The following is a 25063-nucleotide window of genomic DNA, read 5'->3' on the forward strand; positions in this document are numbered from 1 at the left end:
CCCTATACAGGCATCATGGCATGTTCACACCTGTGTATATCACACAGGTAAGATAGATAGATAGATAGATAGATAGATAGATAGATAGATAGACAGACAGACAGACAGACAGACAGACAGACAGACAGGGTTCATAAAGGCCAGTTGTGGCAGAGATCCGCAGTCCTAGCACTTCAGAGGTGGAGTTGGGAGGGTCAGGAATCCAAGGTCATCCTCAGCTACACATCTAGTTTGAGGTCAGCCTGGGCTACAAGAAACCTTATCTCAAAAGAAGAAAATGTTTTTAAAAATACAAGAAAACAAATTGCCAGGAGTTTACTATTAAATAATGGGTTGTCTTAAAAGAACAGGAAAAAGAAGGTATTAAGAGCTATTTCAGGGATTTAAAAGGTTGAAGGACACTTTGTGTAGTGGTGTACTCCTTTAATCCCAGCACTTGGGAGGCTGAGGCAGTGGATATCTGAGTTCCAGCCCAACCTCATCTACAAAGAGAGTTCCAGAACAGCCATATATAATGCAATCCTGTCTTGAAAACTAAATAATAATAATAATAATAATAATAATAATAATAATAATAATAATAACAATAATAGTCTTAGTTGGTGTTCTATTGCTGTGAAAGGACGCCATGACCATGGAAACGCCTATGACGAAAAGATGTAACTTGGGCTTGCTTATGGTTTCAGAGGTTTAGTCCATTATCTTCATGCAAGGGAACATGATGGCATGCAGACAAACATGGTGCTAGAGAAGTTGAGAGTATTACATCCATAAGAATTATATATGTTAATTGAGGCACCATGTAATATTTTTAACCATTTGCATTTTGTGTAAGGCTTGTGGTTGGTCTTCTGTCATCTGAAGCCTTTTCTTTCTGGTGTAAACATTTAATGCCTCTCTTCTGGCTTGTTATCTGTGCTTGCTCTACTGTGCGTTCTTGTCCAGAGCGTCTGTGGTCACATCCCCTGAGCACCTTCCCCTGCACTCATTCCTGATCTCCCGGCTTCCAGTAATAAATATCATGTATGTCCTATTTCTATATGAATTAACTCCTCTTTTTATATGTATATTTTGAGATTATAATTATATCATTTCCCCTTCCCTTCCATATACCCTAATTTGCCCTTGTTCAAATTCATGGCTTCTTTTTCTTCCCCCCCTCCCCTCTCCTCTCTCCTCTCTCCTCTCTCCCCTCTCCCTTCTCCCCGCTCTCCCCTCTCCCCTCTCCCCTCTCCCCCCTCTCCTCTCTCCTCTCTCCTCTCTCCCCTCTCCCTTCTTCCCCCTCTCCCCTCTCCCCCTCTCCTCTTCCTCCTCTCCCCTCTCCCCTCTCCCCTCTCCTCCCCCTTCCCCTCTCCTCCCCTCTCCCCTCTTCTTCCCCTTCCCCTCTCCACCCCCTTCCCCTCTCCCCTCTCCCCTCCCCTCTCCTCCTCCTTCTCCTTCCCTCCCCCTCCCCTCCCCTCCCCTCTCCTCCCCTCTCCCCTCTCCTCCCAACTCCCCTCCCCTCCTCTTTTCCCTCCCCTCTTCTCTCTCTCTCTCTCTCTCTCTCTCTCTCTCTCTCTCTCTCTCTTTCTCTCTCTTTCTTTCTTTTTTTCTTTCTGAGACAGAGATTCTCTGTGTAGTCCTGACTGTCCTGAAACTTGCTCTGTCGACCAGGCTGGCTTCGAGGTCACAGAGATCTGTCTGCCTGTCTCCTAGGTGCTGGGACTAAAGGTGTGTGTCACCACTGCCTGGCTCAGCCTCTTTTTCTTTAATCGGTGGTGGTGGTAGCAGCAACAACGGGGTGTGTGTGTACGTGTGTGTGTGTGTGTGTGCATTCCTAAACACATAAGTATAGCCTGGTCAGCCTGTGCCATGTTACTTGCATGTACACGTTATCAGGGTTGACCATTTGGCACTGGATAACCGAGTGTGCCCCTCCCTGGGGAAGACCATTTTCCCACTCTCCACATCCCTTAGTTGCCTGTGTGTCTTTGTCTAGGGCTGAGACCTCCTTAGCATTCCCGTTCCTACAGTAGCATGCCTATTGGCGTTGTCTTGGTCAGGCCGCAGTTAGGCAGCCATGTTTGTGTGAGACCATGGGAAGAGCTTCTAGCACATCCAGGAGACGCAGTCTCATAGCAGACTTCCAGTCTGCTGGCTCCCACAGTGTTTCCGCTCCCTTGTCCTAAATGGGCCCTGAGCCTTACATGTAGGAGCTGTGTTGGAGATATAGGAGTTGGGACCAAATCAGCTTTTAAAATTCTACCTGTACTTGAAATCAGCAAATACTTTCTGTACAGGCTTATCATGTTTAAATAGTGCGCTCCAATTCTATGTTGTCTTCTTTTTTTAAATTTTTTTTAAATTATATTTTATGTATTCACCATTGCTCTATTCAGACACACCAGAAGAGGGCATCAGACCCCATTGCAGATGTTTGTGAGCCACCATGTGGTTGCTGGGAATTGAACTCAGGACCTCTGGAAAAACAGTCAGTGCTCTTAACCACTGAGGCATCTCTCCAGCCCTCTATGTTGTCTTAAATGATAGGATTTTATTTATTTATTTATTTATTTATTTATTTATTTATTTATTTATGTTTTTTGAGACAGGGTTTCTCTGTGTAGCCCTGGCTGTCCTGGAACTCACTCTGTAGACCAGGTTGGCCTCGAACTCAGAAATCCGCCTGCCTCTGCCTCCCAAGTGCTGGGATTAAAGGCGTGCACCACCACCGCCTGGAGGATTTTATTATTTTTATTTACATTTGTTTTTATTATTATTTTACACTTGAATAGTATTCCATTGTATATATGCATGGTTCACATTTTCCTTATTCATTCTTGGCTGATGGATATGTCAGATGTTTTTATCTTAAAAATATTTTATGTAATGAAATGTTGTAGTAAAAAATAATTGGGGGGTTTCTACTCCACTTGGATCATTTAGTTCCCAGATAAAAGACACAAAACTTTTATATTCATAATAAGCCTTAATAGCACTAGTGCTGGGCAGATGTCAGCTCTCTACTTCCCAGTCAAAAACCTCGAGTTACAACTTGCCGTCTTCTGCCTGGGCTGCTCTTATTCCAGTTGGCCAGCCCTCATGGCCATGTGCTCACGATTCCCCTACCCCATGGCTCCCACCCCATGGCGTCTTCTCCTCTCTCTTCTCCGTCATGCTCAGCCGCCAAGCCAAGAAACCAAAGCCTGCCTTACCTCTCTTCTGCCCGGCTGTAGACTGTCGGCATCTTTATTGACCAATCAGGGATAAGATAACTTGGGGGCAAGGTTACATAGTATCACTTAGTGTACACTGGAATCGCCTTGTTGCTGAGGCAACCAGGGCCAGTATTTAGCATTAGAATATACAGCAACAGACCACATCTCACTAATGAGATGCAGTGACTATAATAATTTCTACGTGTGTGTGCTTTTGTGAGTTTATTTGCACACAAACATCCAGGGACTTGCAAAGGCCAAAAGAGGGTGGAGGATCCCCTGAAACTGGAGTAACTGATGGTTGGGAGCTGCCATGTGGGTGTCAGAAACTGAACCTGGGTCCCGAGCAGCAGTGCTTTTAACTGCTGAGGCAGCTTTCCGGCCTCCTCATTTCTTTACTGTTGTGACTGGTGCTATAATGAATATGGGGTTTCAATTATGTGTATGTGTCCGTGTGTGTTTGTATGCGCATGTGTATATCTGTGTGTGTCTATATATGTATATATGTGTGTACATGTGTATGTGTGTATGTATATATGTGTGTATACACCAGTATATGGGCTCTATGGCCATATACTAGTTGTTTTCACGTTTTTTTTTTTTTTTTAGACAAGATTCCATACTGTTTTACCTTGTTACTGTATTAACTTATATTTCTGTTGAAGTTATGCAAAGGTTCTCTTTTCTACATGTCCTCACCAACATTTGCTATTTCCATGAACATTTAAAACTTAAAAAAATTAGGCAGTATGGTGGTGCACATTTGTAATCTCAGCACTTAGAAGGCAGAGGCAGGTGGATCTCTCTATGTTCAAGGCCAGCCTGGTCTATTTAGTGACTTTCTAGATATCCAGGCTACATAGTGAGACCTGGCTCAACAATCACCACCACCACCACCATCAAACAAACCCACCATCAAACAAACAAACAAAAACAAACACCAAAAAACCAAACACCTTATAAATTGAGAAAACATCAAAGTAATCTAATTCTGTAACTAGTTAGAAGGAAAACATACAGGGACTATTTGAAGTGCCTCTAGAATTAATTTGATTCTAACACCAAGGCAGTGGTTCTCAACCTTCCTAATGCTGCGACCCTTGAATACAGTCCCTCGTATTGTGATGACCCCCCCAACAATAAAATTATTTCATTGCTACTTTATAACTGGAATTCTGCTAGTTATGAATTGTAATATAAATATCTGATATGCAGGATATCTGATGTGTGACCCCTGTGTGGGTTGCTTCCCACAGATTGAGAACCACTGCTCTAGAGGAAAGTGTTTTATGGGAAATTATACAACAAAAAAAATGGTTTCTTTAATAATGACAACAGAATTCACAAGGAAAATAAGAGAGAAAGAGGAAAAGCCACAGAGTGAATGTCTGAGGTAGCGTCTCCATCAGTTACAGCATGTAGACTGTGTTTGGTTCTTGACTCAAGCCTGGGAGGAAAGGAGACCATGGTGATTGGAGAAGTCTCGGTACTCCTGAAAAATCTGACGATATTGAGAAAGAATTGGTATTTTTCTTTTTATGTTTTAGATCACTTAGGCTTTAAACACTGATTTTATAAAAGAAAATTAAAGGTGACCTAATTTACAGCTCAATTTGCTCATATGACTGATCTCCCAAACACGCTGCAGCTAAGATCCTGCATTGTATTGTGAAGAAACAACTCAGGAGAAACTGCTGTGTCAGGAGACTTGGTCAGGCCACCACAGACTGTGAACTGAGGGTCACATGGGCCTTGCTGGACAGACACACAGACCTGTCCTCCATGCAGGCCGAACCTGAACATAAAGCCAAATGCCTGATTCAGTGTTTTAAAGGAAAACTTTCTTTGGACAACTTCTTTCTTACTTAATTCCAGCCCTCCTCCTGCCTCAGGCCAAGAAGAACTTGGCTACATCTCTATTGGTTACACCTCTATTGCTGTGCTAAAGCACCATAACCAAGGTAACTTTAGAAGGAAGGGTTCATTATGGCTTCCCCACCACTACAGTGGGGAAGTATGTACGGCAAGCACCTGTGTGGTGGCAGGTTTTAGGTACAGAGTGCCCTCTTCCCCAGTGCCGGTGTTGGTGAAGTTGTCCTAAACAGAAAGGCTTTGGCCAGGTAAGCAAGCCTAAAGACAGATTTCTGTTTAACAGAAAAACAGAAAACAGATTTCTGTTTAACAGAACCCCATTGATATGGATGTTTTTCAAGCCTTTCTCTATCAGCTAAAAATTTAAAGAGTTGTATAGCAAGTGAGATGGCAGTGGAGGGGGAACAGGAGGGTTGGCAAAGTTAAACAGAAATTGTAAGAGGGAGCCTGTGGAGAGGGAGCTACCATGGGCAGGGTCAACTGAAACCCAGATGTACCAGGTTTCATACGCTAACAAAAAACATAATTAAAAAAAGAGGCTGCTTGGAGGTAGCCTGCATAGAAGGACAATGCTGCTCTCAGAAGCCATGGACTTTGTCAGTGAAAAGCCTGGCGTCAGCTGTGGCCAGGAAGCTCTCAGAGGCTGCCGAACAACAGAGGCTATTAACGTTACTCTTGGCCACCCGCTAGTACTAAATGATAAACCCCTTGTGCTGAAGACATCACATGCTCAGGGTACGCGGCACAGAGAATACAAGCTGGCGTTGACCTAGAAGCTTCCACACTGTTGGCTAGCATCCACAGTGCCGGAGGTACCGTACAGGTTACTGGAGGTGAAACTTCCTCATTAGCCTTACCCAGCCGCAGACCCTGCAAGCATCAATACTGATCTGCTGAGTGAGGCGTGAGAACTGACGCAGCCACAGTGCGGCTGTCTGTTGGTTAACGCTCCACCCCATCCCTACAGGCACTGAAGTAAGTAACACACCAGTGCTCTGCTTTTGGAGCTGTTCCGTTCCCCGGATCCCACCACCCATCTTCAGAATGAGTCTTTCACATCACTTCACTGATCACATTCCAGTTGATTCTGGAAACATCCTCACAGTCACACCCGGAAGTATGCTTTAACTAGTGTTCTAGGTAACTCTCAATCCAGTCAGGTGCTGTAAGACACCATCGTGTCTGCTGTTTCCTCCTGTGCACCTCTGTCTTGTAGCAAGGTGTCTTAAGGGTCTTTAACACGAGTGGAGTTGATCTGAGATGTTTGTCTTTAAAGATTGTAGACAGTAGGAGGGCCATCTCTAGGAACAAGTGACCCAAGCAAACCTTCGCTCACATTATTTAGGAAAATCTTCAAACAGACTCTAGTGCTGTTTTCAGAAGGAGGACACAGAAAAGCGTGGGGAGAAGGCACAGATGAGGGGTCGTCTGAGGAGTTAGCCTAGTCTCTGGAAAGAGATACTCCACATACCCGACTGGAAGGCGCAGGAGACAGAGCAAGGTTTCACAAGCAGACCCTGTGTATCACTCAAGGCAGCTTTATTATTCTATGGAGTGTATATGTGGAGTGTGGGGCAGGGATAAGGATGCCTATATGCAAGAGTGATTGCATTTTTAGGATGTCAGGGGTATAGTCCAATGCTTTTGTCTTGCTACTTACTAATGTAACTGTAAAATTGCTTCTGCTAGTACTAAAAGCCCAAAGTATAAATATTATCCAGGCAAAGAAATTATTTAGCAATATTCAGTGGAGAGCCTCTTTATAAAGACACCATACTTATTCATTTTTCAAAATCACTCCTGCAGGTGTTTGTTAACTGATGCTAAGTCACCTGGAAAACAGAAGTAGGGATTGTTAAAGCTGTCTGTCACTGTGACTCAGTAGTTGATCTGGGAAGATAACTGGCCAGATCATGACTGATCTATGATCTTGCCATTAATATTTAACACATACTTCTTTGCTGTATATTTGCAAATGCCTAACTATGGTGGTTTCATATTACATGCCATTGAAAGCAGAATAAATTACTGTTCCAACTGCTGACCTAATATTGACAGCCAGCATCCTCAATGAAGACAAAGGAGACTATTCCAGACAATTCCCAAAGAAAAAGTCTAAGTTTAGCTAAGAATGTTTTCTTGTGATTTTGTTGGGGTTTAAGGGAAGATGGTCCAAGCTGGGAGGCAAGTTTTAAAATTTTATTAGACAAGTTTGTGTGTGTGTGTGTGTATGTGTTGTTAGTCAAAGCCACGCTCCCGGCACTAGGGAGCACTCATTTCTCTCCATGTGGCTTTCTTGCAGGTCGACATGCTGGCTGTCCCCAAGCCATGTGTGTCTGTGACTCTGTGTGTGTGTGTGTATAGGTCACGTCATAATGTGGATGTGACAGTCTGAGGACAACTTTCAAGAGTTAGTTCTCCCCTCCTACCCTGTAGGTCCAAATGATTGAACTTGGGCTGTTAGACGTTGTGGAAATGCCTTTACAGGGTCATTTCACTGGCTGGAGAGGCAAGTTGTTTTATGATGATGATGATGATGATGATGATGATGATGATGATGATGATGCTCATTTTAGCTATACTTAGGAAAGCTATACACTTTTGTCTACTAGCTGATCTGCTTATGAAATTGCTTCTGCTGTTGTAGAAGCTAAGAGGGCAGAAAATATCCAGGGAAGGAAACTGCTCAGCACAGACCTACGGAGGCATACCATCAATTTCAGTGACAAGTTGGTTTTCCATGTTGTGAGTCTATATTTCAACAATTTCCCCATTAACTCTGGACCACAGCTTGAGAACAGACTGCTCCTGGCATTACCAAGTTAAGGTCAAGCTTGTCTTTCACACCTGAAAATAGAGTTCTCTGGAAATAGAAGTTGTCAAAACCACAACATGAGCGTGATTTGTAAATGTGTCCTGGCTTAGCCAAGCACACACTGTGCTAGAGAAATGAAATGGCTTCAGAGCTCGGCCCTGGAATGTTCTGTTGTTTTGATACTGAGACCATCTAAACCACAAGGCGACATTCTGAAAAAATGCTCACCTCTGTTCTCATTCATCTCAATAAACTAGGGTCCTTGGAAGAGAGTGGAGGAAAGTGTATGACCCCAAATTAAGAAATAAAAATAAACTCCCAAGGAAGACATGGTGTTCTTTTGGGGTCAAGCACATGTTGTGAGTTATTTCCTTTATTATAGCCATGGAAAGATTGAAAATAAGCTGCCAACAGCAGCAGCATTAAAAAGTAAGTTTATTGGTTTGCTGTGTTAGGCATGGCAAAGCTATCAATATTGTTTCTCTGTTGGAACTCATATATGGTCTAGTCTCTAAAATAAACTCTACATTTCCTGGAAGATAGGTAACCAGGGTATTTTTCTTAAGCATTTTAATCTATTTTATAAGTTCAGAATTTAAATTACGTATTTAAATATTTTAATTAATTATTTAAATGCTATTTAAATATGCAATTATTTAAATAATTTAAAATATTATTTAAATGCCCTGATGGTGAACAAGATGATAAGTAAAGTACAAAATGACAAAAGGTGATTAATTTGTCGCCACCATCTAGAGTTGAGTTCTTTATGGTGGGTAGCCACGAGCCTCATGAGACCATATCCTCTTAAATTGTGGCTAGTGTACCCAAGGGACTGACACGTTATTTAATTTACATTTAAGTAGATACTCAGCTTAATCACTGAGGACTGACATTCTTCCTTTTTGTCTCTCTCCTTCCCTCCTCATAAGAGCTTGCTAGTAGCCCAGGCTGGTCTCAAACTCAAGATTCTCTGGACTCAGCCTCCAAGTTCTTAAATTCTTCCTTCCCTCTAGTTTTATATCTTAGGAGGCTTGACTCAAAAGAACTGCCAACTGTAAAATCTTTTGAGAGTATAGAAGTCACACATTAATATTCTAAGTACCAACAGGAACAACCCAGAAAATGAAGAAACGGATATAAGATACAACCACCACACACTCCAGAGACCACGTCTCTGACCAGTTCTTCCTTAAAGGTAACTCTCAATATCAGATTAGCTTAACTTTTTTTTTTTTTAATGGTAAGCTAATTCTAAAAGTGTCCATATAAGTTAAATATTTTCTTTTTTCTTTTCCTTTCTTTCTTTCTTTCATTTTTTTTTTTTTTTTTTTTTTTTTTTTTTTTTTGGTTTTTCGAGACAGGGTTTCTCTGTATAGCCCTGGCTGTCCTGGAACTCACTCTGTAGACCAGGCTAGCCTCGAACTCAGAAATCCACCTGCCTCTGCCTCCCAAGTGCTGGGATTAAAGGCGTGCGCCACCACCGCCCGGCCCAAGTTACATATTTTCATGTGAAGTATTCTGGATTTTTAAAACTATAGGGAATGGTTTGTGGCTTGCTAGCTCCTGGTTTGGTTCATGCTCCTCCTTCTGTGTGGGCCTGACACACAACAGGTGGAGGATGACACCCAAGGCTGCTCATGCACAGTGGGTTTGGGCTTTCTAAAGCTCTCCTTTCCTGGACAGTCTGTAAACCAAGTGCATGGCCACAAATGCATTTCCAGCAAGCACTTTGTGTGCAGGTTTTTCTACCTGGTAGCATTTCCCATCATGCTGAAGACCTTTCCTTCACACAGAACAAATATCCGAGGAAAGTTCTGGTTTTTGTCCAATGCTATCTATGGCTTGGCTGTAAGGTGCCGTGTGTTTGGGACTTGGTCCCTAGGTGGTGGTACTCTTAGAAAGTGGTGGAGCCTTTTCAGGGCATAGAAGGAGGTGATGGGCCCCTGAGTAGGGACAAGGCTTAAAGTCTATAGGCTGGTCCCACTTGCTCTTCTGTGTTCCCAGATCTGAGAGCTGAGCAAGCTTCTGCCACCAGAGCCCAGAGCCTTTGCATACACACACCTCCCCTTTTTGGCCCACATTGTCAAGCTGAGTCAAAGCAAGTCCTTCCTTGTTTATGGTGCTTGTTCTGTGTTTGCCATCAATAAAAACAGTAACTAATGTGTCTAAAAAGTATTACTTCATGTCCACTTTGAAAATTTCCCTGGCTACATTCACTGGGAGTTTTTCTTTCCAGGTTTTATGGATGTCCTGTAACCGCCATCAAGCTTGTGTGCTCTCTGACAGCGCCCAGTCATTGAGTCATAGAGGTTTTCTATAAAGTACTCTGATAGCTATGCTGCTGACAGTTTGTCACAAGCACTCAAGGCTGCTGTAGTAGCATAAAAATGAAGTATGTAAGCCAACGGGGGCCAGTGTTCCAGTCCAGCTTCATGCAAAGGTGGCCTGGGGGCTGGAGAGTTTGCCGAACTTGGTTGTATGTATGCTCTCCTCTAGCTGTGTTTAGGGTTTTCTCCATCACTGTTTCTAAGTACCAAGATGGCGGTGGCCTTAGTGTGAGGCTTAGTGTCCGGCCTCAGGTAATTCTTGGATCTTTCATGTCTCTCCACGTTTTCCTTTACATGTAAGTTTCTAGTTTGCAGCTTCTCACCGTTCCATTATTTTCTGATCTAATTGGTTTTCACTTGTGATTTTGAATGATAATTTTGATCATTATCAACTTACTTTCCCAAATGTTTTTTGGATTTTGTTCTATTAGCCACACATTAAATTAAGCAGAATCAGCCTCTTTCAAAGCTTACTTTTACCTGTTTCTAAGTATAAAAAGTCCTTCAGGGCCAACTCCCTTCTACTGTTGAGCCTTCTCTTTCTTGACCAGGAACTAGGCATTGAAAGCAGGGAGGAGAGAGTAGGAGGGCAGCAAGGCCAGGCCGACTAGAAATGCTCCAGCGAGCCTATTTCAAGCTTTGTATGTGCTCTGGAAAATTTGATTTCCTCTGTCATTGTTCCTCCAGTTTTGAGAATCAACTGAAGTTTTAAAGATGTGGGTAAAATCCTCATTCTGATGTTGTTTATGGGCAGAAGCCCACTATGCAGCACACAGGACACTTAGCATTGTGCTAATTTCCTAGGAAAAGCCCTAGAAAAAGGCTTAACACTGCCATCTCGTTCCAAAGCTCTCAGGTGGCCTTCATATTAAAACCACATCCTCAAATGCAGATGCCCAGTGCTCACATTAGTCTGGAGTTGAGGGAGGCCTGAACCTGGAGTACTTATAAAAGTTTTTCCAAGTGATTTGTGTTTTTTGAGACAGGGACTCTCTACATAGCCCTGGCTGTCCTGGAACTCACAATGTAGACCAGAGTGGTCTTGAACTCAAGAGATCTACCTGCTTTTGCCTCCTGAGGGCTGGGATTCAAGGTGTGACTGTATATCCAGGTTCCAAGTGATTTTAACATGAGTGCAATGTGAAAACAAAGTGAAAGCCAATGTTTTCATACCCCCAAATCAATGTAGAAGGGTGCATATGTGTGTGTGTTGGTGTGTAGTACACAAGGCAAAATCTATTAAAAGGGAAACAACTGCAGGCCATGACAGACATTGAGAGCTGGCAATACACTTGGCGGACTTCTTAGATTCTATTTTTAATGTTAAAGCCACACTGGTTATGTAACATTGGGGCTAAGGGCTTACATAACAACTTTTGAATGCCTGAAACTCAACTGTTGATTTTATAGAAACGTCAGTTCTCATGTCTTTGAAAATTACTTCTGTAGGAATTTCTCTTTGCCTGGGAAAGTTGCAGTTTAACAAGCTATTTTTTTTTTTTTAAAGCACTGTTTACTTTGAACCCTTTTGTAAAATAAATCCTTAGTTCTGTTTGAGGTTCATTCAGTTCTAACAAAGGGCTCTGTAAATAATTTTCACTTAGGGTATCTTCTAATCTGGACTTGTCACTGAACTTAAACCTCCACTACAGGCTGTCACCTGAGACCTACCCCTCCTCTTCCAGATGATGTCCCTCAAGCTTTAGTGACAGTTCACACTTCTTGGGTATTTTAAAATAAAACATAATTTCACCTTTTCCACTCAGGAATAGTTTCAGAAATCCAAACTCAATAGAAACAAAACACGATAAACAGTGAAATATATAAAGCAGATTTTAAGACCTCATCTTATTTGTCCCAGGCTGGTCCTGAACCCACTATGTAGGTGATGATGACTTGAACTTTTTCCTGATCCTCTTGCTCACACCTCCCAAGCACCGAGATTAAAGACATGGGCCTCCGAGACTGGTTTATGGGTGGGTGCTGGGAATAAAACCCAGGGACTTGTGCCTGCTAGGCAAGACTCTGCTAGCCAAAATATACACCCCAGGCCCTACAGAATAGCATTTTGAGAAATAGCTACACACAAATGTATAATCTTGTCTTTGAGACACTCCCTCAAAAGTGCTCTAGAGTACACATAGACCATACTATGTAACGTACACACCTTGAACAAATAAAAGTGGTGACCTCAGGTAACTGGACAAGCTGTATCATTTTTTTTTTATTTATTTATTACAGTGCTGGGTACAGAAAATGCATCCAATTCTCATGTATAAGACATCATTAAAGGGCTGGTATGTGAAAAAATATCTTTGTAGATAACACCATCATAAAAGAACGTTAAACAAGCAAAGAAAACCATACACTTTTCCTTCTGGTGTGTGAATGTATGTGGGTGGGTGTGCTTGTGCCACGGCATGTGTGCGGAGGCAGGCAGACAGCTTGTAGAGTTGGTTCTCTCTCCACCATGTGGTTCCTGAAGACTCAAGTCAGGTCCTCAAGCCTCATGTCAAGCACTTTTTCACTCAAGACTTATCTCATTGGTTCTCCAAATTACAGACTTTTAAAAATATTTATTTATTTAATCTATTTATTTATTGTATGTGAGTACACTGTATCTTCAGACACACCAGAAGAGGGCATCAGATCCCATTACAGATGGTTGTGAGCCACCATGTTGTTGCTGGGAATTGAACTCAGGACCTTTGGAAGAGCAGTTAGTGCTCTTAACCACTGAGACATCTCTCCAGCCCCAGTGAAAAGTTCCCTATTCCAAGAAACCTGGACGTGTCAAGTGCATCAGAACAAATTCTGTAAAGAGTCAAATTCTGTAAAGCTAAGGTTGCCAATTTTTTTTTAAGATTTATTTATTCATTATATATACAGCAGTCTCCTACATATATGCCTTTAGACCAGAAGAGGGCACTAGACTTTATTACAGGTCGCTGTGAGCCTCCGTGTGGGTGCTGGGAATTGAGCTCAGGTCCTCTGGAAGTGCACCCAGTGCCCTCAACCTCTGCGCCATCTCTCCAGCCCCCACATTAAAGATTTAAGACTCATTTTTTTCTTCTCAGATGTGATTTAATGAGTTTGAAACCGTCAGAAGGATCTCAGTACCTCTAAGACGCAATGAGCGAATCTTGTGTCTCTGCCAAATGACTCTAACAGCATCTTAAGTCATTGACAGTTTCTGGCTATTCAAATGAGACTTGAAGCTTGCCGAGTGAGCCAGGACCATTCCTCCAGCTAGCTATGTTGATGTTAGGAGTCAGACATTTTTTGCCCCCACTAGTGGACATATTAGATGGGCTTCCAGCCCTATACGTATTTTCTTCCTTGCATATTATTATTTGGGAGAGATACCCAACTTTTTGCAGTGTATGAAGAGACATCTTTTAGAGGCACAGACGTACAGTGCAGCTTTATATTCTGGTTCACAGTGAAGCTAGAGTACGTTCTCTTTAACAACAATGGGCCATTTCATTTGAGCTGATTTTCTTGAACTGAACAGAAATAACAATGGTCCTCTGGCCAGCCTTTAACACGAGATGTCAACCAGATTTGTAAGAAGCATGGAAAGAACATGGTGGTCCAGAAGAGGGCGCCTTGTGTTAGTGTCTAAGGCAGCAGTTAGTTAAGTACCAGATGTGAGGGCAGAGCAGTTTAGCTGGGTGGGCTTCTCAATGGGGCTTCTCAATGGGGCCAAACATATCAAACCCAGCAAGACATTAGCACACTACATCTCTGATCTTAAAAGAAAGCCCTCAATTTTGGTATTGGTTAGTCAACTAAAATTTGAATCCTAGTATTATTACTAAAATTTAAACTTTCTCATTTGCAATTCAATACATTTTATTTGACACATAAAACCCTTAAAATATTTGATAGTCACAAGTAAAAGTGGGGGCTTATTGCCTTTGTGGATGTTCTAGAAGCACCTTAACCTAATTTCAATCCAAGGGTTGAATGACTTATCAATTTCAGCAAATGCTAAGACTGACACAATCTGGTTATAAGTTACCATTCTGCCTGTGGCTAATTGAACACAGGGTAGGTAACTCAGGAAAGCACCAGGAGGTCTGGCGGACGCCCACAGGCTCACCCACTCACAGGGAAAACCCAATGCTCCACAGCCTGCACTCATCTGTGAAGCACTCCCAGCTGTACACCAGCCTGCTTTCAGCATCTTCCTGGTAACTGGAGACAGGTCAGGGCTGGGGGGCAGCAGGATGAAGATGGGGAGCTGTTTTTAATCACTGCCATAGAAGCTTGAGAAAAAGATAAACCTTAAGTCACCAAAGACCATTATTTCCTTAAAGTGTTTTCAAAATAAATATGTGACTGATCTTCAGAACAATACATGGGCATGGATATGCTAAAATGGCCAGGAAGAAGGATCTTTGGGACAATGGCTGAGTACTACATAACCAAGTCCCAGGAGGACTGACATGTTTCCAGTTTCCTGGCACAAAACACACACACACACACACACCCCCCCCACACACACACACTCCCTCCCACCCAAACAGCAAACACTCCCAGGACCAAAAAGAAAAACCAAAACAGGACAGTAGGGATGTGGGGTGTGGCATTTTAATATTTTATGAAGCAGGTTATATTTTATGTGTAAGGCATGTGTCTCAAAGGAAAAAATTCAAATATACAACTCTAAAAATGTTACCAATGTTTAATGTGAAGATTAAGTAACAAATCAATTAAAGATTTTTTACTTAAACTAGCTTCATTTCCTCTGAATTTTTCTAAGAGTTAGAAATTTATCATTACACTTACTAGTTTAGAACCATCAGATTTTACTTCTAAAAAATCTAATACCTTTAAAAAAATTATAATTTTAATATTAGCACAAAATTACTTCCTAACATTTTGTTTTAGAAAACGTTCCGCAGCCAAAGATAACCTATTTTTGAATGACAGTACTGCAAGGCACATACAGGACTCACCTCCTTTAAAACACACAGGAGATAACACTCCCTGAAACAGGATTTTAAGTCCTTGGACAACTGGAAACACTACAAAGTTCAGTTAAAAACACTGCCGTCTGGCGTCATGCAACTTGTGTAAATTCACTCGACACGTGTATCAACGATCCTTTAAGTGACACTTGTTCCTGAAACTGGAGTGCAATGCCGAGGACCGCGGAGACAGTGGCCCAGAGACTGGCAGCTGGGCTGGAAGGTGGCATCGCCTCCAGAGACTTCACCATCTCTACTATTTTCAAAGACTTGAATTTAATATTGGGGTAATTATACCAGAAACAAAGACTTTCATTTTTCTTAAAACAAGATATATATCTAGCATCAATTCTTTTATAAAGAATGCTAAATGAAATATTTTCTTCAGTACAACTGAAAATACACCATTTAAATCCTTCTACCAGACTCGCTGCAGCTCAATTAGGAGCAGGTATGCCTCTTTCTCTCAGCACTGTGGCCAAGCATGTCTAACCAGAACTGCAAATGGAAGTTTAAGAGGTAGATTTTTTTTTTCCATGATGCATTTTTGTCAAGAAAATAAAAACAACCACTGAGTGTATTTTCTTAAAGTATTTGGGTCTAATGCAAAGAAAAATAAAAGATAGATATGCTATAGGTTACAGCCTGACATTTTAACAGCCACAGTATTGGATGTTTTGTGACCAAATGCATTTTCAATTCTCTCAGGGTCAAAATACGAGTCTGCCAACTGTATTAAATCCTCCTCCACCCCCTCCACCAGTTGGCCCACAGCTTCCTGGTGGATCATTGTCGTCAAATCCATTGGGCCGAAATGAACATGAAGCAGATGCAGCTTGTAGGGCCCGGGCTCGAGCATTCAATTCTTGTTCCTAAAATTAAAAGTAATGTTTATGAAATAAATTAGCTAAGTAAAGCGGATGAGTATGGTGCATCACACATCGTCTCAAACTGTGTTAGTCTCTACCAAGCAAGCGTCCTTCTCTAAAAACTCTGACATCAAGACAGGCACATGTCTTTAATTCCAGTACTCAGGAGGCAGAGGCAGGCAATCTTTGAGGACAGTTCGACAACACACAGTTCTAAGACAGGCAGGGCTACACGAGAGACCCTGTTTGAAAAAAAAAAAAAAAAAAAAAAAAAAAACCTAAACAAAAATAAAATAAAAACTAGCATCTATTTTTGCTATTTCCCACTGAAGTACTCACAGGAAAATTCCTCATGTAACTGTAGTGAGACACTTTAAAACAGAGGAGGGTCAACTCCTGAGAACCCTCTAGTACAAAAGAAATGGATTCTTCAACATCTATAATCCATTTGGAAGTGTGTGAGTACGACAGGTTGGAAATGACCACTATGCCTAAAGTTTCCCCTCTCCTGCTTTCTTAGGCTGGAATCAGGCAGAACTCGAGGAAGAGAGGTAAGCAAGCAAGTCCTGTCTCTACAGTGGTACTTAGAACTCCCCCCACTCATTTATTAGAAAGGTCCCCAGGAAATCAGTGATGTTTGTCCATGTGTCATGTACATGTCAGCTGTGTAATAAACACTAATGCTCTTATTTTAGAACATCATTAGTTACTGGGAAGCTGAGATGGCCTAACGATATGAGTTTCACATCTGCAGCCTACAAGGTAGAACTGACACCCACAAACTTCTCTCACTTCCAAATGTGAACAACATGCACGCACACATATACATGCATGCAAAAAATGTAAAAAGTTAAAAAGAAATCATCAATCAGTTTTACAAAAAGGAACTGTGAATAAATAATGGCAGAATCACATGGTAGGGTGCAAAACTGGACTCAAATCAACAATGAAAAGAATGGCTGCTCATGGTCAAATAAATCCCACCAGTGGCCAGAAGAACTGGGCAAGCCAGAAGCAGTCTTCGGACTTGGACTGGATCCCAAGAACAGCTGTGGCTCTAGAACGTGCTTGCCAGCTCAATCGTGGAAAGCAGCTCGTCATCTGATAAACATCACAACACTGGTAATCTGTTTACCTCAGAAGGGAAGGCCACACTGGGCCCTATAGGATACATTTTATTTTATAGATTGTCCTATTCCATTTTAGCACTCTGCTCTTCTTGTACCTCCAACCTTCAAACACTGTGATCTGTAATGCTGAGTGACACAGGCAAGGAAGAAATGACTGGATACATCCTATTTTTTTTTACCTGGATATTAAGCCATCTGCAAAAGTATTAATGGAATGCAGTCTAGTTCTAAAATTCTAATGATTTTGCAAAGCTAATTAATTTTTGTAACACTCTAGAACATTGCCATACCCCTTTGAAATGTATCATGTGTCATTCTTTGATAGTTTATAATTCAGTAAACTTGAAAGCCTTTGAATACCCCTGTAATTTCAGCTATAAGTTACGGTACTTCCTTTTTTGTTTTGAGAACAGGGTCTCCAACTGGCAATTTTCCTGCCTCCAGTTCCTTTCTGTTTGGCTTGCTGGCATGCACCACCACACCTAGTTTCTGGTGGCTTTCTGTTGACAGAAAGTTGAGAAATTTCACACACATACACACACACACACACACACACACACACACACACACACACACACACACAAAATCCAACAAATTTGAAGATTGGTTAACATCAAAGGAAGTAGTTTCTTGAAAAAGATATATTCATGACAAATCTCTCTCATATCTCTTAACTCTATAGCTTTTCCTCAGTAAAAGGCTCTGTGGTAACTCTTTGAAGGACACAAACATCCTTCACATATTAAGTTCTTTATCTGATTCATCTGAATGTCAATAACTTTTCCTTAGAACACTGACAGAGAGCCTGCAGGAGTTGGTGCTGGTGTGGTGGTTCAGCATGTATCCTGTGCAGGCCCAAGGGGCTGACACGGAGGTGGACGGCGAGAACAGACTACAGGTGCCTCTGACCTCCATGGCTATACCACGCCCCATGATAAATAAAAACAGGAAAAAAATAGCTTTTTTCCCTGCAGGAGAAACTGGGGGACAGAAGGAAGAGAACATTTACATTCCGTTAAGTTTCTGTTTCGGTATAGCATGATTTGACAATACTTTGTAACTAACATGACACCATTTGCAGTTATAAACAACTGAGGCACAGTTTTGTAATTAAAGATAAAGTCTTGTATATTGCAGATAATTGGCAATATTTCATACTACATGTATGGTGAGTGGAAATATATACATCCAGATTTAGGCTTCAGTATCCTGGGAAATGTGTCAAGTTTAAAGTTAGAGCATTGGATTAACTCTGTTACTCAGTAAGTTCAGAAATGAATCTGTGCTTGCAACTTACCTGCAGGTACAGTTTGTTGTCCTTGGTTATGGCGTCCATGAGCTCTTTCTGTAGTGGTGGATCTCCATTGACCCAGACGCCACTGGCTGGATTGTCACCGCACACACCATTAGCGCTGCTCTGTTTTTTGTACAAAAGCACGTAAGCGGTGTCTTTTGGAAACCTACTTGTGATTTTCTGGACTGACTGAAATGAAGTAAACGTCACCCTGCTGTCATTAAATAAAAACCACTCTTGTGACATTTCCTTATTTTCCAAGTCCTGTTCAATGACTGTATTGGGGCTTTCTCCTCCTAGTAAACAACTCTGGGAGGGTGCTAATGCCAGACTTTCAGACTGGGGGCACATCTGGTATGAAGACTCCGTACCTGTGATGTTTCTGGCGTAAGAATAGTAATGGCCACTTTCAGAGGACACACCAGAGTGCACAACAACAGAACTTAATAGGTAGGGCACTAATTTTGGGCAGAAAGCTTCTTCAGTCCCAGAAGGTTTTAATTTTTTAGCTAGGTTCTCATTAATATCAGTGAAGTCAACATCTACAGACCAACTTTCAGACAAGGAAGAGAAGGAAGCAGTTCTTTTAACTGGCAACTCCAAAACCAGCGGCAGTGACACGTTGTCTAGAATTTTTCTTCTCACATGGTACTTCTGATCGTAGGAGAATCTCAGGAGCGTAAGGATAAGGTACTCGGGCTCCTCCGTGATTTGCATTGTTTTCTCTGCGTTCTGTAGAGAGGCACAGCTTTCACAGTAATACTGGTTCTCACCAGTAAGAACCTCTGGAGCCAAAAAGTAGTTTAGTAGGTCAGTCACTGAAGTTGTGCTTTCACCCCCTGGGTTCTGAGGTACATCTTTACTGAGGAGGACCTCTGCAGATTCCTCAGGGACAGAAGAGTTTTCCTCACAGTGAAATTCAGCAGGAGGACTGGCTAATAGTCTTTGATTCGCAGCTGAGTCACAGACGAAGGCAGATGTTGCTGGGTTATAAACCACTGGCTCTTCTTCCGGGTCAGCAACACTGGTTTGCATTAACCCATCATCTTGTGCACTGGGTAGTGAAGTTGGATGGTGGAAAGACAAGTCTTCCACAGAAGGGCTAGGACAAAAGGCTAGCGAAAGATCTGTGAAGGCTTCCACTTTGTGTGAGGTACTCCTGCAGTTCAGGCAGCAGATGTGAGTCCGCAGCTTCCCTCCAAACATTTTCTCTATTAGAGTCTTCTCACTGTCACCTGGACCAGGAGACTCTGCGGGCATGTCTATCTTACTGGTTACTTCTTGTAAACAAGTTTCAGCACAGCCCAGACCTTCAGAAGGCTTATGTGTGGACTGAACTCGCAAGAGCTTTTCTTCTTCATGGAGTCTGCAAGAAGGTATATCATTACATAGCCAAGATTAATGGTATTTGTTTGAGATCTTGGTAGCTTATACAGACATGTTAATTCAATCAAGTGAAAAGCTTCAAGTCATTTTCTCCTCCTTTATGCAGGAGTGTGAACAGTTAGTAGGAAAGGCTTAAAAAGCATGCTTGCTCTCCACACTCAGCTCACGATCTCTGCACTGATATACAGTGCACACACACCACACTGCAGTCAGTCACCTGCCCTGCAGCTCTGCCTCACACAGCTCCCTGTGCTTGACATCTTAGCAGCCTAGCACCAAGAAACCAACACTACACAGAGGAAGGAAGGCTGTGCAGGCTGACTAACTTTCCCAGTTATTCATACTAGAAAAAGGAATGGACACAGAAATATACAGGTACAGGAGGTCTTATTGTTAATGAAGTAGTAAAAAGACACCACAAACTAGCAAGCCCTTAGAGTTTACCAATTTTGGTCTCAGGGTCCCTTAATATTCATTAAAAAACAACAACAACAACAACAACAACAACAACAACAACAACAACAACAACAACAAACCCAAAAACCAAACAAAAAACCCATAACCCCCAAACCAAACAACTAGACCCTATCTATGTAACCAGCATCTGCAGTTGGTGGTGCTGTTCCGAAAGCTCAGCAAATCTTGCTGATATACACTGCTGAGCACAGGCTTTGGAGATTTTATAGCCTGGTCCCACTTTCTGTTCTCTCTCTGCTTCCCAACTGCCAGGCTGGTCTTAAACTCCTGCTGCCGGGCATTCTCTGCTATGACAGACTATATGCCCTCTGAAACTGTGAACCAAAATAAACTTTTTCCTTCTGTGTTGTTTCTGGCCTTGGTATTTTATCAAGCAATAGAAAAGCAACATACATACACACGTACACGCATGCATACATATTTATCAAAATAGATATTTACTATATTAAAAACAATAAAATATATAAAACAATGTCTAAAATGAATCCATCACAAATTAATTTCCAGTATTTTTAAGTAAGCGTCATTGCTTCACACTTTGTAAGTGTTCTAGGCATGTGGCGCCAGAGAAGACAGCTGGGTCCGGTATCTGCACTGCAGCCTTCCTTCCTGATATCTGCTTTCATAAGTAAAGAGCTGAGCTCCCACAGATATGTAGTTAAGAAGGGATTCAACAGAGGTGTGAAGTTTTGGCAGCCCCTTAGGAATCCTGCTGCTATATTTTGATAACAGGTATTCTAAAGAGAAAGCATCCAAAATAAAAACCAAACTAAGAACAAAGACAACTTTATAAACACACAGCCACAAAGGGTGCTTTAAAGGCCAAGTCTGAAATCAGTATTGAGGGAAGTAAGGTGCTAAGAAAGACAGCGTCATGAACTTTAAACTATTTGTACCTGTCCAGCAGAAACCTGAGGTACTCAGAGCAGTCCTGTTGTGACCTGGGAGTAAACCACGGAGGTCTGGAAGCCTCAAAAAATATCCGAGGTGCGTATGCTTCCCTCTTGATCATGGAAAGGAAATGCGAGAAAGTGACTCTTAAGGTACAAACCAGTGACTGAACCTCATCAAGATTACTCCCGTACCCCATTTTTATCAAAATATGCCAGGCATGGGTACAATGCAGAGGCAGAGGCAACTTTACATGAATCCTGTACAGAAAAGCCACGGGGCCTGCTCAGATGGAACTGCCAAGTGAACACAGGGGTGATTACAACAGGACTCAGATGTCTCTAACTCCCACCATAGGGTCCCCGCTTTTATCTCTCTCTGACACGCATGGTTTTGAGTCCCCAAGTCTTTTGGAAAAAAAACAAAAACAAAAACAAAAACAAAAACAAAAAAAACAAAACCTGGAGTGTGAGGATGATGTTAATGAATGTGAATAATGTATGTATGTTGTGTAGTGCAATAGGAATCACGCATGGTTACTTTGTTGAAAATTTCTGTCATAAGTCATACATGTGTGGAATGGGAGCATGCTGGTTAGGACTTTGATAATCTTTCATTCTCTTTATTTCTCTCTGCTTGTTTGCTTTCTTTACTTTCCTTCCTTCTTCCCTTCTCCCCACGACCCTTCTTCCAGAAACACAAAGGCAGCTGATGATGGACTTGGGTCTTGCACGCCCAAATCCCAGGCTTTCTCACAAAAAGAAAGATGAACAACATAAAAAAAGAGCTGGTGAAATGGAAAATCTGGATTCTCTCTGTATCTGAAATATTTGTGGCATAAAGCAACAGTGCCTTTCTTGGTTCTTGAAAGCAGGGAAATCTCCGAAAGGTTTTCTTCCCTAATAGTTCTGACTTAGTAAGTAAATAAAGTATATATATCTACACAAATGCACACACGTTTATGTATAAAGTATAGACTAACAATTTAGTAAATTAGTAGAAAACAACAGGAGAGGGGGGAGAGAGGTTTTGGTGTTGCTTGGTTTTGGTTATGGTCTAATACTGCTTTTATAGTATTATGACTGGCTTGAGACTTGTGTCTGAGCCTCCTGCCCCCACCTCTGGAGTACTGGAATACTGGCAATACAGAAGTAAGCCCTCACACCTGGCTAAGAGGCCGTTTTCATTTCCCTGGGTCCTGATGGTAATTTGTTAACACATTTCTCCAAGTGAATCACATCCCGAGTGTATCACCAGTCATCTCAAGCTTGCTCTCCTTTCCATTTAAGAAATTCATTCCAGTTCTAAACACTGTTGTTTCCTGACAGTGGTCATACTGTGAGACAATGACAATTAGAGTGAACCAGAAAAATAATGATTTATGCTCTATATGAGCAACATACATAAATTCTATGTATGTTCAAGCCTTAGCTAGAAGTTCCTTGGGAGTAGGATCCCCGCTTGATTCTCACCAGACTACATACAGAACCTTTGATTATGTCTGTTCAGTGAATTTAACTACAGGACCTATAGACCCTGCCTCCAGTTGACCTCTCTGAATTAATTTGTGGATATAAAAGAACACCACAAAGTTTTAAGTTCAAGAGCTTAAGAGATGAATAATGATCTACAAAGACCTGTAATTACAATAAAAGAATACCTAAAATAGAGAAAAGCCAGGTGTGGTGGCACCACACCTTTAATTCTGGCACTTGGAAGGCAGGGCAGGTGGATCTCTGTGAGTTCGAGTCCAGCTTGGTCTACAAATTGAGTTCCAGGACAGCCAGGGTTACATAGTGAAACCTTGTCTTGAAAAACAAAACCATAACAAAACCAAAACAAAAGGACCACAGAGAAAAAAGCCTAGGCCACAAGTATTTTGTGTTCATTATTATGTCAATATATTCAGTCTCTGTAAACCAACAAAACAAAAGAAAATCTCAACAACAGTCAATTCTTTCTGTCTTTCCTTCCTTCCTCCCTTCATGTCTGAGACAGGATCTTGCTATATAGCCCAGACTGGCCCTGAACTCAAGAGTCCTGACCCAGACTTTTGGGTGCTGGAGTGAGAGGTGTGTAAGAGTAAGCCTAGCATTAGAGTTCTTTTTTCATAAAGGAAATTCTTTATCAACAGGAAAGTAGACCTCATGTGCAGTAGGTTTTGGAAGAATATGTCAGCATAACAATCCTCTGCAGGGAGGGGAAGCAGGAAGAGACAAGGGTTCTCGGTGTCCAGGCAGAGTCCCTGAGCATGTGGAAGTGGATCAGCTATCTTGGGTAAAACACCTGATATACAATTCCCTCAGCTAAAAAGACTCATTATGCTTTAGAGTTTAAAGAACATGATCATGCAGTTAACATGTACATATTACACACATACTCACTTGTGTATGAGCCAAAAAAGCAAAAAGATGTTGTAATTTTTTCATTAACGAATTACACCCATTTAGATTTAAAGATAATACTTGTCTTCTGAACCTGAAAAAGAACAAAATCTAGTATTATCTATACACTCATGCACTTTTTAAAAAGAAGCTAAAGGGAGCTCGTGTAACGAATGAATGATCCTCAACATCCGTGACGTACAGGGCAGCTCCTCACTAACAAAGTCACTAGCACTTTGGTGTGCTCACACTCCTTACTTCTAAGAAAGAGACAGGGGTTCAAGCGCTTCCTGAGGCTCTGGGATCCCCTGGAGCTGGAGGGAGCTGCCTGACTTGGGTGCTGGGAACCACACTCTGAGCCTTCTCCCTGGAGCCATGACTTGCTTTCACTTTGTCTGTGCTGGTGTTTTGCCTGAGTGCCTGTCTGTAGACTTATATCATAAGAAGGCGGTGACAGTAAGTACATGGCCTGGTCTAAATCTGTTTTCTGGGTTAGCAAATATAAATGGGCTAAACATTAATTTTAACTTACAAAAATCAACTTAAAATTGATTTCAAAAGTAAAAACTATTCTTCCATCAAAACGCATCATAAAGTTAGGGTGATTTAAAGAGAGGCAGAGTGTGGCTTGGGATGTGGCTGGCAGTTCAGAGCACTGGTTGCTCTCGCAGAGGCGCTGGGTGGAATTCCCAGCACCCACAAGACACTCATGAGCATATGTAACTCTAGTTTTAGTGGCCCTGACGCCCTCTTGTGGCTTCCACAGCACCAGGCACTAAAGTGAGGTACAGATAGACACTCAGGCAAAACATCAGCACAGACAGAGTAGAAACAGTCAGATGGCGTCAGAGAGAAGGCTTGGGAGTTTGGTTTCCAGCACCCACATCAGGCAGCTCATAGCCACCTGTAACTCCAGCTCCAGGGGATCCTATAGCCTCGGGAAGCACTTGAACCTCTTTCTCTTTCTCAGAAATAAAAGTAAATCTTAAAAATAAAAGGGATGTGCTACAAACCAGGTCTGGTGGCATGTGCCTGTGATCCAGCAGTCAGGGGATGAGGGGAAATACGCATGAGGCTAGTCTGGGGCTACCAGAGTGAATTCCAGGAAAACACTGGAGGGAAGTGGGGGAGTGAGAGAGGTAGAGTGGCAGAGAGGGAGAGAGTCTGTTCAAACAAACAAATCAAAGGAATGTAATGTATACACACACACACACACACACACACACACACACACACACACAAAGACAAACTATCTCAAAAAACAGGAATAATTGGTTAAATATCTGTAAAAAAAATCACTCAAAAGTAAAACGGGATTTTTTTGTGGGTCTAAAATCTAGACAGTACAAAAGCTGAAGATTTGACTATATAAAACAAAAAATATAAATAAAACACTATAAATCTGAATCATATGATTGGACGAAAGAGAGTGCCACAATATT

At 41.9% G+C, this 25063-nt stretch overlaps 1 protein-coding gene across 1 annotated transcript in view; it reads right to left on the reverse strand.

Moving 5' to 3' along the window:
• Window positions 1-14794: 14794 nt before the first annotated feature.
• Window positions 14795-25063, reverse strand: part of Usp38 (ubiquitin specific peptidase 38) — a 31250-nt gene continuing 20981 nt past the window's right edge. The window contains exons 7-10 of the mRNA XM_034522589.2: window positions 23622-23715; window positions 21243-21349; window positions 18487-19849; window positions 14795-16062 (exon numbers count right to left, since the gene is read on the reverse strand). Of these exons, the coding sequence (XP_034378480.1) occupies window positions 15901-16062; window positions 18487-19849; window positions 21243-21349; window positions 23622-23715 (1726 nt within the window). The 3' untranslated portion in view covers window positions 14795-15900. The remainder of the gene's footprint in view (window positions 16063-18486; window positions 19850-21242; window positions 21350-23621; window positions 23716-25063) is intronic.

The sequence above is a fragment of the Arvicanthis niloticus genome, chromosome 18 (genome assembly GCF_011762505.2).
Source record: "Arvicanthis niloticus isolate mArvNil1 chromosome 18, mArvNil1.pat.X, whole genome shotgun sequence".
NCBI lineage: Eukaryota > Metazoa > Chordata > Mammalia > Rodentia > Muridae > Arvicanthis > Arvicanthis niloticus.